Source organism: Vulpes vulpes, chromosome 14 (genome assembly GCF_048418805.1).
Source record: "Vulpes vulpes isolate BD-2025 chromosome 14, VulVul3, whole genome shotgun sequence".
NCBI lineage: Eukaryota > Metazoa > Chordata > Mammalia > Carnivora > Canidae > Vulpes > Vulpes vulpes.
The window spans coordinates 110909934-110928431 of NC_132793.1; the positions used below are offsets into that span (position 1 = coordinate 110909934).

General features: G+C 44.0%; 1 protein-coding gene across 2 annotated transcripts in view; it reads left to right on the forward strand.

Moving 5' to 3' along the window:
- The window catches only part of FAM184B (family with sequence similarity 184 member B), a 133991-nt gene that overhangs the window by 46076 nt on the left and 69417 nt on the right, over positions 1-18498 (forward strand). For both annotated transcript variants that reach the window (XM_025998726.2, XM_072737729.1), the window contains exon 2: positions 17087-17839. In XM_025998726.2, the coding sequence (XP_025854511.2) occupies positions 17087-17839 (753 nt within the window). The remainder of the gene's footprint in view (positions 1-17086; positions 17840-18498) is intronic.

Below are 18498 nucleotides of genomic sequence, written 5' to 3' on the forward strand. Positions count from 1 at the left end.
AGGCAGCAAAGTCGAAATCAGATCCCTTGCGGGGAGGCCTCAGAACTTGATTTCTTCCTTGTCAGAATCTATTTCTCTTTCTTGGGCTTGTGTCTCAGGCCCAGACACCGATGCAGAGCGGTTCGGTGGTCTATCCCTGCCCTCAAATAAAAGAAAAACAACTAGATTTTTTTTCTGATTATAATTGAAGTACACACTCATCATAGAAAAAAATAGAGAATGCACAAAAACAAATAAAAGAGAAAAAAGAAGAAAAATTTATTGCCCTTCATTTTTTATCATCCAGAGATAACCCTGGTCATATTTTGGTATATTATTGACTCTTTTCTTTGTTGGTGTGTGTGTGTGTGTGTGTATGTGAGTGTGTGTGTGATTTTAAAACACCATCTTGCAGGGCACCTGAGTAGCTCAGTGGGTTGAGTGCCTGACTCAGGTTTCAACTCAGGTCTTGGTCTCAGGGTCCTGGGATTGAGCCCCACATCGGGCTCCATGCTCAGTGTGGAGTCTGCTTGAGGATTCTCTCTCTCCCTCTCGCCTTGCTCACTTTCTCTCTCTTTCTCTCTAAAATAAATAAATATTTTAAAAAAGAAAGATAAAACACCATCTTGCATCTTCAATTTTATATCTTTAATTTTAATTTAATCTACTCTAACTTGTTGAGGCCCCTGCTGTGGTGAGTGGTCACAGACTCTGTTTTCTCTGATAACACAAGCCAGAAACAGAAACAAAAGATGGTCTGGCCTGTGGGCTTGACCCAGTATGGCTCCTCCATTTCTTATGTCTGGGTCAAGTGAGCAGTGTCTACCCATCGTCCCAAGTGAGAGTCGAACAGAGCATCTGGCACAACTCTTTGCTTCGGTGCTCAAGGCTCATGTGATCAAAGCACAGAAAGTCAGCTGTGGCTGGGAAGACAATTTGCAAAGGTGACCCGAGTATCATAAATGGATCTTTGGGTTTTGTTAAGGTGTTATATGGACAAGAATATTTAGCTAGAAACATATCATTTGCTGAAGATTATGCAGAAGGTACAATAAATGGATTGGAAAATGCTTAGAGATATTTTCCCCCTGGAGAACAGTGGAGAAAATAAAAAGTCATTTAGAAGGGGCATTCAATATATTTATCTTCCATGCTGTGGGGTTTACTTTTAAAAGTTGCTTTGTGAACTGGAAAGTGCTATGTAAAAATAACATTAGCATTCATTGTTAGATCATTTGTGTGGAGCGAATGGATATGTGTGTCTATATAGACATATGCACAAAGCCTGCTTTCAGAATTTAAATTTATAAAATCGTAATCAAAACACGTAAACCTGAAGAGCTGCTGTTTCTGCTTTTGAGCTCACGCAATTTTATTTGCATGCGTTGTTATAGATTTTGATGCCCCAATTTGGCTCTCATTCTGTTATAGTATTTCCTATGGGCGATATTAAGATTTCTTTGTATTAGTTTTATCCTGAAAAAAGTATCACTAACACAAATGTGTATCCATCGAGCAGATTGGCTAACCAAGGGAGCTGTCCGGAGTCTTTGCTTTCCAAAAAGCTGAAGCAAGTCATTTGCAAGATTTGCAAGACAAGGCGGTCCCTTTCCAGATCCCAAGTCTTTTGCAACCAGTGTAGCTCCCAGGAAGGCAGGCAGGCCTACATCTGTGGGAGCACTAGCCTCAGCCAGTAAGAGGAGGGGCTCTAAATAAAAACCTTCAGAGGGACAGCCCTCACTTTTCAGCTAAGTCTCAGTCTAAATTGATTTGGAAGACAGTGGGCCTCAGTGATTCAGAAGCCAAAGCCTCACAGCCCAGCCATGTGCAGCTAGGTGCCTGGCAATGGCTCCTTGATGGGTAATGGTGAGATTTTTAACTAGCATCAAGGACTTCAATTAGAAACCCACCCCAAACCCATTTGCCTGCAGGAGCCCAGCCTTGCTTGGGACCTATTCCATTCTGTTTCCAAGGCAGCAACCACATGACCTCTGTTCTTCCTGGGCATGTCAGCACCTAAATTCAGGTCTTCCTTCTTAAGATCTGGCTAGTCCTCTATTCTGACTTGGTGCCAGGAATCTGGGGCTCCCCTGAGTGTGCAGACATTTGAGTCAGGAACAGCAGCCGTAGACTTTCCATACTCTGGCATTCCAGGATGCTATGCTTCTGAGGTGGGGTGGCGTGGACACCCCATCAGTCATGCAAGCTGGAGAATGCTCTGAACTCTTATCCCTCCTCCCCACTCTATGCGCAGAGAGTCACTGGGCCTACCACTATTCCTGGTACTTCTTCCCCTCCCCAGTTCTAGTTCCAGCTTTTGCGACCCCCTGTCCTCCTCCCCAGCTTGTCCTTTTGACTCCTGCAGTCCTCTCTCTGCTCCCATCAGGACTCTACTCTTGAAGCCAGGGCAGTGGTCCCCAAACTTATGAAATGTAGTGTATTAGTCAGGGTTCTCCAGAGAAACATATATATGAACAAACATATATATGGGTAATTTCCTGTAAGGAATTGGCTTACATGATTATGGAAGCTGAGAAGTGCCCTGATCTCCCATCTGCAAGCGGGAGACCCATGAGAGCTGGGGCTGTAGGTTTCAGTACAAAATTCGCAGGCCTGAGAAGCCGGAGAACCAGTGGTGTGCAACCTGGTCCAAGGGCAGAAGTCTGATTCCATCTCAAGCGGTCTTAGTAGATTCTTTCTCTCCACCCCCTTTGTGTGTTGTTTTGTGTTTTATTCCTCATATTCCAAAGGGAGAATCTTCTGAGAAAAGCTTCCCGCAAGACACATAAACTGTAGTTCCCCGAAGCAAGCACACATCTGCTTTCAGGGTCTGAGGACTCAGCAACTCAATGTGCAAAGCCCTGCACCCCCCCACCTCACCCTATTCCCCCATGGCACCCCACGACCTACACACCAAGCTTTCTGGGGCAAGGCCCTATGGGAATCTGGGTGATCACCATGTGTTGTGCAAACAAGACAGTCTCGACTCCTTGACGTGGATGCTGGACCCTTGAGGGTCCAAGTCCTGCCTGCCTGTCCAGCATCGTGTCACTCTGTCCTCCCCTTTCTGCTAACACCCCTCCCCATGAGGGCTCCCCTTGCCTGTCCCCTCCCAGTCCACTCTGTGTCACCCTTTGTGCTCCTCATGTTCCCAGAACCCCCCCACCTGTATTTTCCTTAGCCCTTTCTGACTACTTGACTGACAACCCTTCAACTTTTTAAACTTAACACAAGTATCCTCTGTGCTCATGCCTTTCTGCTAGGATAAAGAGAGATGTCCTTCATTCAACAAATATTTACAGAGTCCTTTGCACATGTCAGGCACTGTTCTGGGATGTAGTAGTGGACTTGACAGACAGAAATCCCTGTATTCAATTCATTTTCTAGAGAGGGAGACAAATAAGCAAATAAAAAAAAATTAACGTGTTAAATATATATTATATCAGATGAAGGTGACATGGAGAAAAATAAAGCAGGAAAAGATACGGGCATGGATTTGGAGTAATCAGGACAGGTGTCGCTGATAAGGTGGTGGATGAGCAGGAGCCCAAAGCCATAGATGTCTGATGGGAGAAGGCTAATCCTCAAAAGGCTACGATGTATGCAGAGATACAGAGCAAATGTATTTGGCATGAATGAGTCATGGCAAGGATTTCAGTGCAGTGGAAGTGGGCTGATCTAGAAAGAGGATGAAGTAAGCTCAGGAAGATCATGGGGAGCCAGGTCTTGTAACCCCCTTTTGCCTATTGTAAGGCCCTGACTTTTCCTGAGTGTTTGCTGGAGAGTTAGGGGAGGGTTTTGAGGGACATGATTTGGCTGACGTTTAGCCGACTGTAGGGGAAAGGTGGAAGCAAGGGTTGGGAGGCCATTGTAGTGGTTTAGATGGGAGGTGCTCATGACTCAGGTTAAGGGGAGGATGAGATGGTGAGAAGTGAACAGATTTAGGATTAGCTGAGGATATGGGATGTGAGACACATATTTGAACCAAGGATGACTCCAAAATTTTTAAACTATTTTTTATTGTTGTAAAATATAAAGAACTTATTAAACTCAACACCAAAGAAACAAACAATCCAATAATGAAATGGGCAAAAGACATGAAGAGAAATCTCACAGAGGAAGACATGGACATGGCCAACAAGCACATGAGAAAATGCTCTGCATCACTTGCCATCAGGGAAATACAAATCAAAACCACAATGAGATACCACCTCACACCAGTGAGAATGGGGAAAATTAACAAGGCAGGAAACAACAAATGTTGGAGAGGATGCGGAGAAAAGGGAACCCTCTTGCACTGTTGGTGGGAATGTGAACTGGTGCAGCCACTCTGGAAAACTGTGTGGAGGTTCCTCAAAGAGTTAAAAATAGACCTGCCCTACGACCCAGCAATTGCACTGTTGGGGATTTACCCCAAAGATTCAGATGCAATGAAACGTCGGGACACCTGCACCCCGATGTTTCTATCAGCAATGGCCACAATAGCCAAACTGTGGAAGGAGCCTCGGTGTCCATCGAAAGATGAATGGATAAAGAAGATGTGGTCTCTGTATACAATGGAATATTCCTCAGCCATTAGAAACGACAAATACCCACCATTTGCTTCAACGTGGATGGAACTGGAGGGTATTATGCTGAGTGAAGTAAGTCAATCGGAGAAGGACAAACAGTGTATGTTCTCATTCATTTGGGGAATATGAATAATAGTGAAAGGGAATATAAAGGAAGGGAAAAGAAATGTTGGGAAATATCAGGAAGGGAGACAGAACATAAAGACTCCTAACTCGGGGAAATGAACTAGGGGTGGTGGAAGGGGAGGAGGGCGGGTGTTGGAGGGGAATGGGTGACGGGCACTGAGGTGGACACTTGACGGGATGAGCACTGGGTGTTTTTCTGTATGTTGGTAAATTGAACACCAATAAAAGTTAATTAAAAAAATAAATAAAATATAAATAACATAAAATTTATCATTTTTAAATGTACAGTTCAGTGGCATTTAAGTACATTCACATTGGGGTGTTTGGGTGGCTCAGTTGGTTGGGCGTCTGCCTTTGGCTCAGATCATGATCCCAGGGTCCTGGGATTGAGCACCGCATGGGAGGTCTGTTGCTCCCCTGCTTGTACTCTTGCTCTCTCTGTCAAATGAATAAATAAAATTAAAAAAAAAAAATAAGTAGATTCACATTGTGCAACCATTACCACTATCTCTAGAACTTTTTTATCTTCCTAAACTGAAACTTTATACCTTTTATTTATTTTTTAAAAGATTTTATTTATTTTTTCATGAGAGACACAGAAAGAGAGGCAGGGACATAGGCAGAGAGAAAAGCAGGCTCCATGCAGGGAGCCTGATGTGGGACTTGATCCTGGGACTCCAGGATCACGCCCTGAGCCAAAGGCAGATGCTCAACTGCTGAGCCTCCCAGGCATCCCTCTCTTTGTAGTTTTGATTTGCATTTCCCTAATGATCAGTGAAGTTGTGTTGAATGTCTTTTCATGCACTTGTTGGTCAACTCCAAAATTTGACCTAAGCAACTGGAAGAAGGGGGTTGGAGAAAATTGAGGGAAGAAAAAAAAAAAAAAAAGAAAGAAAATTGAGGGAAGAGCAGGTTTTGAGGGGGAAAATCCAGAATTCAATTTGAGATTTATGTTAGATATCCAAGTGGAGATATTGGTAAGCGATGGGACACCTGAGTCTAACATTCAGCTAACGGGCCCAGCCTAGACATACAAATTTGGGAATCATTAGCAAATAAGCGTGCAAAGAGTAATGAGGTTGGATAAGATTCCAAGGGAATGTTTGTAGAGAAGAGAGAGTCTGAGAACTCTATTTGAAGGATGAGATATAAAGAGAAACTAGCCAGATGAGGAGCGGCCAGTGGTCAGGAAGAGGGTGATGTATTCTGGAAGCCAACTGAAGACTGTTCTGAGGAGGAGGGAGTGATTTCTTATATCAAAAGCTACTGAAAAGTTGAACATAAGAGACTAAGAATCGTCTGTTGTTTAGCAATGTGGAAGTCATTGGTGAAACAGTGTTGTTTTTGTGGGCTGGTCAGGTTGAAAGCCTGATTGGAGAGGGTTCAAGAGAGAAGAGGATGTGGGGAATTAGTGACAACACATATAAAGAAAGCACTTGAGAAGTCTTTATAAAGGGGTGCAGAAAAATGAGATTAAGAAGGATTTTTGTTAATGATAAAAATCAGCACATTTATACTATACATTGATAGGAGTGACTCATTAATGATGGTGCCAGAAAGAAGGAGGAGAGTTACTGGAGCAGTGTGATCCTTGCTTCCAGTGCCTTTCCCTGAGCCCCTGCAGCCTGCTAGCAAAGCACCTCAGATACTTCTAAATGTACTAGTTAGCTTACTTCTCTCCCTCTCTTTGTATTTTTCAGTATTTTTCAGCAATAATGCTGTGTTATAAACAACCCTAAAATCTCTGTGGCCTACAACAACTGATTTATTTCATTTCAGATTGGCTGCTGTTCAGCGACTCTCTGCCGGGCTTGACTGAGCCAGGAGAGGGCCAGGCTTTGAGTTGGGGTCTGGACTATTCCACGTGTCTCTCATTCTGGGAACTGTGGCTGCCCTGCACGTACTCTTCTAGTGGCAGAGTGTAGAAGCACAAGAGGGGAAGCGGAAACACAAACACCTTTAAAGCCTCTGTTTGCAACAAGTCCACTCAAATTCCATCAAAGCAAGCTATAAGCCAGTCCCAGCAGGGAAGAAAAGTAAATGAGGTCCACAGATTAGGTAGGCCATGACCAGGAAGGGGAGGGAAGGGGAAAAAATGGACAAATAATACAATCCACCATATCTGATATAAGTTCCTAAACAGAACAATTTTGTTTCTTCTGTTTCTCCAGTGCTCAGCACCATGTCTGGTAAATTCTCCAAAATGAAGTAAATGCAAAAAATCTTGAAAGGCGAATATTACCAGCTCTTTTCTAACTACGGTTATGATTCTATTTCTTTTAATATGGGATCCAGAAGGATTTGGGTTTACATCCTAGCATCCTCGCTTTTTAGCTCAATGACTTTTGGCAGCAATATAAATAATAAAAATTAATAACAGCATTTCTTGAGTGTTTACCGTGTGCTAAGAATGCTGCAAGGGTTTTGGTTTATTATGTCATTTTAACGTTCAGGCAAATCTATGAGGTATTGTTTTCTCCACGTCATAGGTGAGGTAACTGAGAATCAGAGAGGTTCAATCACATCCTTGAGGTCACACAGCTAGAAAGAGGTGGAGCTAGAACCCAGCCTAGTAGGCTGTATAGCCTCCTTGCGAGCACCATGCTTGTCACCTCTACATGTTGAGTTAGGCCACCCAGGGTCAATTTCCTCATCTTAGAATAGGGATAAGCATGAGAATGTTCACTTTGTAGAATCATTAGAAGATTAATTGAAAAGCCCTATGTCAATTACCCGGCCCAGTGAAGCTTACACTCTGGGCACTCAATAAATATTCTTTCTTTTCTTCCTTTTTTATTTCACTTCTGACTCCCACTGCCAGACTTGATGGATAACTTTTCTTCAAGATCTCATGCACATAATACATCAATTATAACTTTGTTAAACCTACAATTCTCAACCTCTAAGACCCCCACAGGCCATCTGCTGAAATTTTCTCTGAAATCAGACCATTAGCAGTGGATTTCTAAAGCCCTTGCGAAGACTTTCAAACTGGCTCAGTATTTCTCTTGGCTGTTGAATTATTCACATCCCCTGATGGATTCTGAAGTCGGCCTCCTACTGAGGAGGTGGATTTATAAGTGAAGCTCGGGCCAGTCCTTTGATGTTTCAGTTGAGTAGGTGGTAAGTGAAAGAAAGCAAAGCACCAAGCCCAGAGAAAGGGTGTGTCTGTGCCAGTTGTGCTCCACAATTGTAGTCATAGAGGGCGGGAGGAGCAGATTGTGTGTCAAAAAAAAAAAAAAAAAAAAAAAAAAGGATGCTTCTTTCTGAGGGCAGAGCGTGAGAAGAGAGGAAGAAGAAACATTTAATGAGTACCTACTATGTGCCAGACACCTCAGAGATGTAATCCTATTAGATCCTAAAAAAAAAAAAAAAAAAAAACAGGTCTATTTTAAAGGCAAGAAACTGAGGATCTGGGGATCCCTGGGTGGCGCAGCGGTTTGGCGCCTGCCTTTGGCCCAGGGCGCGATCCTGGAGACCCAGGATCGAGTCCCACATCGGGCTCCCGGTGCATGGAGCCTGCTTCTCCCTCTGCCTGTGTCTCTGCCTCTCTCTCTCTCACTGTGTGCCTATCATAAAACAAACAAACAAACAAAAAAACCAAAACAAAACAAAAAAAGAAACTGAGGATCTGAAAAGTTAAGTAACTTGAGCAATTTTAAAAAGATAAGAATCAGAAAGTATATATATTAAACGGAATTAAGTTTGTCTGAGAGTGACAGAAAACCCAAATCAGTCCAATTGGAATCAATCCAGGGCTGGCAAGGCCTTCCTTGGCATCAGAGACCCCAGCTCCTCTAACCTCATTGTCGTACCAGCCTTCGTCCCTGGCATCCACTACGTGGTCCAAGAGAACTGCTCAGGAATAGAGGGGATTCATCCTGGAAGAAAGGAATGACACGTCTACTTATATCCAGCTGGGCAAAACTTGGTCACATGGCTGCTCAGAGCTGGAAGGGAAGCTGAGAGATGGGGCGTACTGCCCATGGAAAAATTAGGGCTTCTATTTTTAAGGATGAAGGAGAGAAACAGATACTGGGCACACCAGCAATCTCTGTTGCAAGGAAGGTAAATCTAGGTCCCTGTCACTCCAGCGAACCCATTGCTCCTACCGTATCACCTTCCTTAAGAGAAATGCCATTGCCACAGAGACTTCTTTCTGGCCTAAAGTGCCCTATGGACAACCATAATAGGAACAGCTGGGTCTCATCGAGTGCTTACTGGTATAGGAAGCAAAGGCAAAAGAAAAATGAAATTTCCTTACTACCTACAGCCCTCTGACAAGTCCTTGAAACAGGCAGAGTGACATTCCTCTAGGAAATCAGCTGCCTTGATGTTAATACTTTGCTAAGGGCAAAAGGCAATCTCGGGATCCTGTAAATCTACTTTAACATATAAAAATTCCTTTGGAAACTTCCTTTATTTCTACCTCCCAAGATACTTGTTGGCAGTCATTTCCCAAGCAGAAGACCCTGATATATATCTGAGGGGTCTCATGACTAGGGTTTCATTAGACAGTAATAAATGACCTTTTCCTAACAATAACTGGCCCCCCTCAAGGGAAATCCCTTAGGTTTCCCCCTGGAAACCTTGCTTCCAAAATTTCTTTTTTTTTTTTTTTTTTAAGGTTTTATTTATTCATGAGAGAGAGAGAGAGGCAGAGACACAGGCAGAGGGAGAAGCAGGCTCCATGCAAGGAGCCTGATGTGGGACTCCAACCAGAGAATCCGGGATCACGCGCTGAGCCAAAGGCAGATGCTCAACCACTTAGCAGCTCAGGTATCCCTCCAAAATTTCTTAGAGACTTATGCTATCCCTAACCTCCCCCAACTTGAAAGTATATAATGGGCCACTCCTCATGACCCCAGGGCAGCTCTTTCTGGCCAGGAGTCCTATCCCCATGTTTAAATAAAACCACCTTTTTGCACCAAACACGTCTCAAGAATTTTCTTGGCCATCAGCCCCAAACCCCAACATCTTTCCTGCATCAGTTACTGTGAGCCAGGCACCATGCAACATACCGTATGGCAGTATCGTATTTAATCCTTCAATAACCTATAAAGCAGGAACTTTATTCCACCCCGCCCCCTTTTACAAAGGAGGAAACAGACCCAGCAAGATAGCACGTTCAAGGTCAGACCGCTAGCAAATATCATCTGGTTCCATACATCAAATGACAAACAGGATCTGCACTGCAAGAAAGACTCCAAGCCTAGCCTTTTCATTGTTATCTCTGCTTCCTGTGTGTTGCCACTTCCAGGACCTCTGCTCCTGCAGGTCTCCTTTCCCGAACCCTATTCTTTCAATCTCTCACCGCCCCTTACAACATCCTCCTTCTATTTACCAGTAAACACTCTGAAAATCCACATCAGGCCAGGCATTGTACTAGGTGCTTGGGACTCTGTAATATATAAAGGGTCCTGCTGATGGTCCCTGACGTCCCTACTCTGATGAAGCTCACATGTGACTTGAACACTGAGCACCTAAGTGTCCATGATGTGACATGAAAGGGCCATAACAATCAAGTGGTGCACAGCGCCCTGGGAGAAAGGTGAATGAGATGTCTCTACTGTCTATAGGGAGCTAGAGGACACTTTATACAGAAGGAGAAATTCCTTATGCTTTTTTCCAACAGTTTCAAATAAAACATTTGTCTTGTATCCTTTCTTTTCTTTTAAATTCTTCTCATATGCCTTTCTCTAGTGCCTCCCACTCCCACTTACTTTGATCCTCTTTGTCCATCTATCTTACTTGCCTTCACAAGTGGCTTTGGGGAAGAATGGCTCCTGTCCATCACCTCCCCTTCTGGGCCTTCCATTCTCTCTTTAACTGCACCACTCTGCTTCCGCCCCAACACTGCACTAAATACTGCCAAATACTCTGGCTTTTTCCCAGCTCATGATTAATAATCCAAGTCTTTTTTTTTTCTCTGGATGGCAGGTACATTAATCACACAGTTATTGTGTATCTGGTATTTCTGTGCATTATCTTATGTAGCTCTCAGGATAGCCCTAGGAGGTTGATGCTTTTGTTAACGTCATTTTGCTGTTAAGAAATTGAGCTCTGGAGAGGTTGATTACCTGCCCAAGATCACCAGGTAGGAGATGGTGAAGCTGGAACTCCAACCAAGGTTGACTAGCCCTGGCGCCCAAGCTCTTAATTATTCCTCCTCCAAAAAGCAAGAGACAACACTGTAGGGGAGGAGAGTAGGAATGGACCAAGAATTGCAGATGTGGCCTATGAAACATGATAGAGAATTGAAATAGCCCCCGTTGGGAAAAGGGTTGGAGGACCACTGTGAGACGTATCGATTAAAGGTATCAGCATGAAGAGCACAGATGAAGTTAGGCATCTTTCTTTTTTTCTTTTTTTTTCAGTCTAACAAGGTCAAATTTTATGTTCCAGACAGCCTCAAATCCATACTGATCAAGTTTCTTTTTCTCTTTCTTAAGTTTTTAATTTAAATTCCAATTAGTTAACATACAGTGTTATAGTAGTTTCAGGTGTACAATATAGTGATTCAGAGGTTGACACTCTTAGTTGCATTTTACAAGAGCTGCAGTGGTTGGGTTGATATGCTGTTTTGAATACCAAGGATGTGAGGCTAAAGATAAGATGGACAGAGGGTTTGAGGATGTTAGAAAGAAGGTAGCTGAGATGATTGGCCATGGGGTCCAGGGTAAAAAAGGCAGGAGAGGTAGAGTTAAAATGAAAATGGACTATTGGACCAGGAGAAGAAAGAGAAGTCAAGCTCAGAGAGCAAACTTGCAAGCGTGAGGAAGTGGAAAGGGTAGAAAAAGAAGAGGATGCCTTGAAAGTGGGTGGGATGTCCCAGTGGAGTCGCCTCAGGAGTTCACAGCCATGAACATTCATACACGTCTCCATGCCACACGGGAAGACAAGTCTGATGCTTTTGAATGTTCCCAAAATTCTCTGACTTAGTTTTATGACACAAAATGGCATCTCTTTCTCCTCCCACAGGGAGAGGAGACTCTTCTTCCATCTCTTCACTAGGATTCTGTATTAACTATGAAGACCTGAGTTTTTTTTAAGACCAAGCTCTGGAATTTCCTAAGTAAAAAGCAGATCTCAAGTTTACTGGCAGGAATGGAAAAAGGAAAAGATGTTTGCTTCATAACAGTGAAATAAAAAACATATGAATAATCTTCCATGGAGTCACAACTCAATGTCTATCAGCAAGGAGCAGAAAAATAAATTATAGCACATCCATACAATGGTGTATGAAGCAGCCAAAACTAAAAACGAGGCATCTCTTTATGTACAGAATTATATAACGTCCAAGATCTATTGTTAAGTAAAAAATCATGTATGTACATATAAGCCGGTGAGGAATATAATATGAGTTGAGATATAACATAGTATACTTTCTTGGTTGTGTACGCAAGATCTTTGGAGTAACCTTCTGGGTAAGGGCATCAGGGGAAAGTGAAGTGGTTCTGGCACTCCTTGAACAGTAGGAGCCCTGTAACTGGATCTTGGCCAAACAACAATTGGAGCAGACCACTTCTGGGGTTTATTTGGGGACTTTTAATTGCAAGACAACATGAGTAAATATGCATAGCCAGTGTACCCTCAGACACTGTATACTCACCCACAGTGTGATACCTTCTCTGCTACCTCTGATGTTGTGTTAATTCAAGGGTGTGCATGTGGGGAGAGTTTCCACAAGACAGAGCAGACTCACATGAGCAAATGCTGGAAATTTTTATAGTCCTCAAAACCCAGAGGACAGTGGCTCTTATTCAAATGGGTGCAACATTTGGGTTCTTTCTTCATTGAGTGATTTTGTGGCATCATGATATACAGGATCTTCAACTGAGTTTTCTGTTCTATAGATAAAGGTGCATGTTGGAACTCCTTTCTCCCAGATCACCACCAACACCAGTAGTTGATTTTATCCTTCATGGAATCACCTATGCCAAATTTCGCGGAATAACCTTTTCAAGGGTGTTTAATTCTTCACCATCAAAACTTCATTTAAGTTCAGATTTACTCATGACATAAGCCATCTCTACTGAAGAGAATCTTTATCAGTTGGGTATTAGGTGTGCAGAAAGAATTAACATAGCAGGCCTGAGACAGCTTATGCTTCAAGTGGTCATCTTGCAAAGTGGTCCTCAGCATCTGGGAACTTGGATCTCCAGAGGGTTCCCACCACCCTAACTGTTAAGAGTGACTCACTATGCCTAAACTGTTTATGCAAACGATGTGATTTATGCTGAGCACTTGCTTTCCTCCTTGGAGTCTGCAATTTTGGTTTGCCAGTAGAAGTTGCCAACCTGACTAGTCCCCAATTAAAAACTTTGCTAAGTCTTTAAAGAGCTCCTTTGGTAAACAATATTTCACAAATGTTGTTACGACTCCTTGAAGGGGAAATTAAGCAAGTCCTGTGAGATTGTACAGGGAAAGAACCCCACAGGGGGAGGACTCTTGGAAGCTTGAGCCTTGTTTCCTTCAGACCTATTCTCCCCATTCATCTTTTCCCTTTGTTGAGTTTACTTTATGTCTTTTCACTATAATCATAGGATTATGATTATATGCTGAGTCCTGTGAGTTTTCCTAGGGTAATAGCAGCTGTTGGAAAAAAATAAATGCCAAGACTTCAGAGGCCCAACACAATAGCTTATTTCTTGCTTATATAAAGATCAATGCCAGTGCTCCTGGTGGGTAGATATGTTCAGTCATCGCAGACCCAGGTGCCTTCCATCTTGTATTTTACCTTCTTCTAAAGTCTTTGCAGCCTGCCCATTAAGTTTGCAGATGGAAAAATGAGACTGTGGAAAATACTTGCCCACTTCTTAGCCCTCCTCATCACCTTAACCCCAGTGTTGGCCCCAAGATGACATCAGGACTTCTGGCTACATTCCGTTGGCAATTACTAGTCATATGGTTCCCTATAGATACAAGGGGGCTAGGAAATGTGCTCTCTGCTCAGTAGCTGTCACCCTGCAGCTACTCTGTGGAAAGAAAGCATAAATCCTTATGAACCTTACTTATGATGCACTCAACTTCCTCCCAAGTGCCTATGAGACAACACACAGAAGTTATATTGTTCTTGCCCATATGAAGGTTGGCATGTAAAAGGGAATAGGTCACCCCAAAGTTGCATAGGCAAGGCTAATTTTTCCTGGAAGTCTTTCCTACTAGACCCCTTCTGTGTTTCCATAGTAACTGGTGCTGATCCCTCTCATAGCACTTACAAGATATTGGAACTTTACAGATTCTTGTTTGACTCTCCCATTAAATTATAATATTTTTGAGGCCACAAATTTAGTTGTTTTATTGACCAGCATATTCTGTGCCCTGCATGGAAACTGGCACTTCTGAGAACAGTAAATGCATAAAGGAATAAATGGTTGAATGGGACAGTGAGGTGCAGTGTAGTACCGTGTTGTGAGCATGTACTTCAGAGTTAGTCAAAATTTCTTGTCTCTTATGACCTTGTGAAAGTTACTAAGCTTCTCTGAACCTCAAATGTTCATTCTTAGTATGAGGAGAAAAATACCAACTTTGCAACGTTGCTCTGAGGATTTTCTGAGATTATGAGTATGTATACAGCACTTAGCCTTGGGCTAGGCACATAGTAAACCCTGGAAAAATAGTATTTATTATTAATACAAATGACAGCCAGTGGGATACCAGTTTCAACATTCACTTATTCCAGATACACTCCTAGATGCAAGCCATGAGAAGCCATAGAAACCAAAGATGGCCAAATCGTGTGCAAGGGTGATGAGAGGGAAGAGTGTGGGGACAGAAGCTTCATTTCATTGGGGAGAGGATCTTCCTAGGAGGGGAAGGGGACTCCCTCCCTTGTCCTTGCCATCACAGAGTGTTAGATTGACAATTCTCAAGGCAGTGCCTATTCTTCCAAGAATTCACAAAATGTTAAGCCTGTCTCACACCTTTACAAATACATCGTTTAAGACAGAGCTCTTATCTCTTCTTCATTCACTCATCCATTTAAGAAATATTTTAAGAGTATCCACCTTGATCCAGACACTGGGAATGAATAGTAATGAACAAAGAAGACCAAGATCCTCTCTCATGGAGCCTACATTTCAGGGAGGAATACAGACAAACCACTAATAGTTATGTCACATGTAGACAGTGAAAAATAAGATTTTTGGCACATTGTGGGTATATGGTTCCTCTTTCTCGAGTTCTGCAGTCTCAAGATAAACTGTTAGGAAATGTATCACAGGTGATAGTTCTAGTGATGTCATTTGGCCTTCTTCAACGACTGCTTCTTAATTATGCATACACATACATACACAATTACCCAAAATTTCCTTTCATATTATGTTTCTGATGGGTCTACTTTATCTCATAATCATCTAAGCTCCTGTGGTTGTTTTCAGGGTTTTTGTTTGTTTGTTTGTTTTATTTTTTACTGTTTTAAAGCAATAGAAACCTTTTAGATTCTTTCTAAACTCCATGTCAGGATAACCCCAGTGTAAAAGCAGTTCTTCTCTGACTCAAGAGGGGTTTCCACTTGCTTTTCCTCCACCAAGTTCCCTACAATGGCCCTCAGTCTCTCATCAAGGAACTCGGGGCTACAAGGAACACAGTTTGAAAGCCATGAGTGAAGTCTTACTAAGTAGTGGGAAACTGATAATGAAATTCAAGCCCAGTTCAGTACACAACACTCAGGAACAAGGGAAAAATAGCAAACCCTTAAAGGTTAAGGATTTGCAACTGTGTGGTGGAGACTTTTCAGAAGAATATTTTGTTTGTTTTAAAAGATTTTATTTATTAGGGATGCCTGGGTGGCTCAGCGGTTGAGCATCTGCCTTCGGCTCAGGGTGTGATCCTGGGGTTCCAGGAACGAGTCCTGCATCAGGCTCCCTGCATGGAGCCTGCTTCTCCCTCTGCCTGTGTCTCGGCCTTTCTCTCTGTGTGTCTCTCATGAATAAATAAATGAAATATTTAAAAATAAATAAATAAAAGATATTATTTATTTGAGAGAGAGAGAGAGAGAGACAGAGAAGGAGCTGGGAGAGGGACAGAGGGAGAAGCAGACTCCCCACTGAGCAGGGAGCAGTGTCTTCCCTGCTCAAAACCCATCTCTCTGTGCTCCCCTCTTCAGGCCTTTTGACTTTAACTATCTATTCTCATTCTTGGGGGTGGCCCTTCTGGGTTCTCTTTGGGGTCATTCCCGTCATCAGGCAGATACACTCTGAACTCACATCAAGCAAACAGCAGCCACAATGGAGCCATCCTGATTCCCCATCCCCTTCATCTCTAGCTCAGGCTTCCTCCTCTGAGCTCCAGAAATGTCTGTTTGCTTTGATGCCATCTCCAGGAGGCGATCACGTTTAATTTGTCCAGTACAGAATTCTTGATTTTCTTCCCCATGCCTGTCCTACGTGTAGTTTTTCCCTGTGGCTAAACATCTATCTATTTGTTGCTCAGGCGGATCCCTGTGCCCCACCACACTCCCACCTCCCTCATTCTCTTCTCTAGTAGTAACAAAGGTCCATATCTTGTTCCTAAAGTTATGGAGAAGCAGTCTTACACCGTGGATACATTTCTAGGGTGAGTGTTGTTATCACCAAGGAGTGTGTACTTGATCAAAGGCTCTTCCTCTGTTTGTTGACACAATTGTGTGCTGCTTTGTCTCTTAGTCTGTTCATATGGTATATTCCATTAACTGATTTTTAGATGTTAAGTCAACTTTGCATTCCTTGGATAGATCCCACTTGGTCATTGTATATAATCCTTTTTATATGTTGTTGAGGTCTATTTTCTGATGTTTTGTTAGTTTTTTTTTTTTTAAGGGGGTTGTTTGTTTTTGTGTCCCAAAGTATTCTTCTTTTCTCCCACAAACTGGAGCTAGATTTATTTATTTATTTATTTATTTTTATTTATTTATTTTTAAAGATCTCATTTTTATTTATTTGAGAAAGAGATAGGGAGATAGAGAACACAAACAGGAAAGGACAGAGGGAGAGGGAGAAGCAGACTCCTTGCTGAGCAGGGAGCCCGACATGGGACTCCATCCCAGGACCCCAGGGTCATGACCTGAGCTGCAGGCAGACGCTTAACCAACTGAGCCACCCAGGCGCCCTCAAATTGAACCTTTAAACCCTTTTCTGGATTCCCTTGACACTCCAGAGGTCCTCTTTGGATCTCTGCCACAGATTTCTCCCCTCTGTGGCTTTTAAGAGTTATCACTGCCTAGACTTTTCTCCCGCCACTCCCTGCCTCCTTGTAGGTTTCTCCTGGGGACAATTTCCAATAAATCGCTTCCACACAAGTCCTCTTCTCAGGTGCTGCCGGGGATCAGCCTCAGTCGCTGGCATGGAGGAGAAGCATCTCTGGTCACGCTGCCCCTCACAGACATTCACTCTGCTCACACTCATCCGGCTCTATGGATTTTCCTGCAGGTGATTTACGCCCTAAATACCCGCCAGGATGAAGCGGAGGCCAGCATGGAGGCTCTGCGGGAAGCCCACCAGGAGGAACTCCAGAATGCCGTGGCGGAGACCAAGGCCAGGCTCCAGCAGGAACAGGGCCATGTGGAGGAGGAGGCCCTGCTCCAGCGCATCGAGGCCCTGGAGAGCGCCCTGGAGCTGCAGAAGAGGCTGACACAGGAGGCCCTGGCGCAGTCGGCCTCCTGCAGGCTGGAGACCAAAGAGAGGGAGCTGAGGGTGGAGGCCGAGCACGCTGAGCGGGTCCTCACCCTGTCCAAGGAGATGCTGGAGCTCAAGGCTGACTATGAGAAGAGGCTCCGACACCTGACGAGCCACGAGGCACCCCAGTGGGGCCGGCTTTCCCAGGAGGGCCCCGAGCCCAAGGGAGAGCCAGGCCACAGCCACGAGATGCGGGAGATGCTGCTGGAGGTGGAGCGGCTGCGAGCAGAAAACCAGCAGCTGAGCAAGGACTACGCCCGCAAGGCAGAGGAGCTGCAGGCCACCTATGAGCGGGACACCGAGACCATCCGGCAGGCCATGCAGCAGTCGGTGAGCGAGGCCCTGTGGCAGTGGCAGGAGAAGGAGACGGACCTCCGCAAGAACTTCCAGGTCCAGGAGTCGGCCCTGCAGGCCCAGGTCAGGAAGCTGGAGGGGGATCTGGAGCACCGAGGCCGTAAGATAAGTGACTTGAAGAAGTATGCCCAGAAGCTGAAAGAAAGGACTCAGGTAAGGCATGGTCTCTTGATGGCTTTCCCATGGGATCAGAAACACAGTCCCTGATTTTATTTTATTTTTTGGGTCAGTCCCTGATTTTAACACCTACTATGTGTCAGCCACTGTGCAGGGCACTTGACAGCTATCCAGGTGATTCCTATTATTTCCCTTGCATCCAAGTACATTCTGTGAGGATGTATTTATGGAGTGCTTCCTACGTGCCAGGCCCGGGCTATGGGTGGGAGACCATGGCGAGCCGGACAAGGTCCCTGATCCCAGAGAGCTTAGACACTTAGAGTTTCCAGAGAAGAAGACAGTTTTTGTCTATAAATTGAGAGGCTTAGAGGCTAATCTCGCTGGGCCTACAGCTAATGTTTCTTAACTCATTCTAAAGCCCTGCTCATCCCAGAGCGACTTCCCTGTCCCCAAATCCTTGGGGCTTGGCTTTCATGGGGAGCCAGACCACTGACACACCCCACACACTCACAGAGCCCCATCTCTGAAAGTTGCAGCAGCTAATATTCTTAATAATTCTTGAGCATTTTTCCTGTCCCAGATGCTTTCTCACATTTAATCCTCACTACAGAAGAGTGAAATAACATGCCCAAGGTCACACAGCCCATCAGGATGAGTAGGGATCTGATGAACGGGAGGCGCGGAGTTCCAGAGAC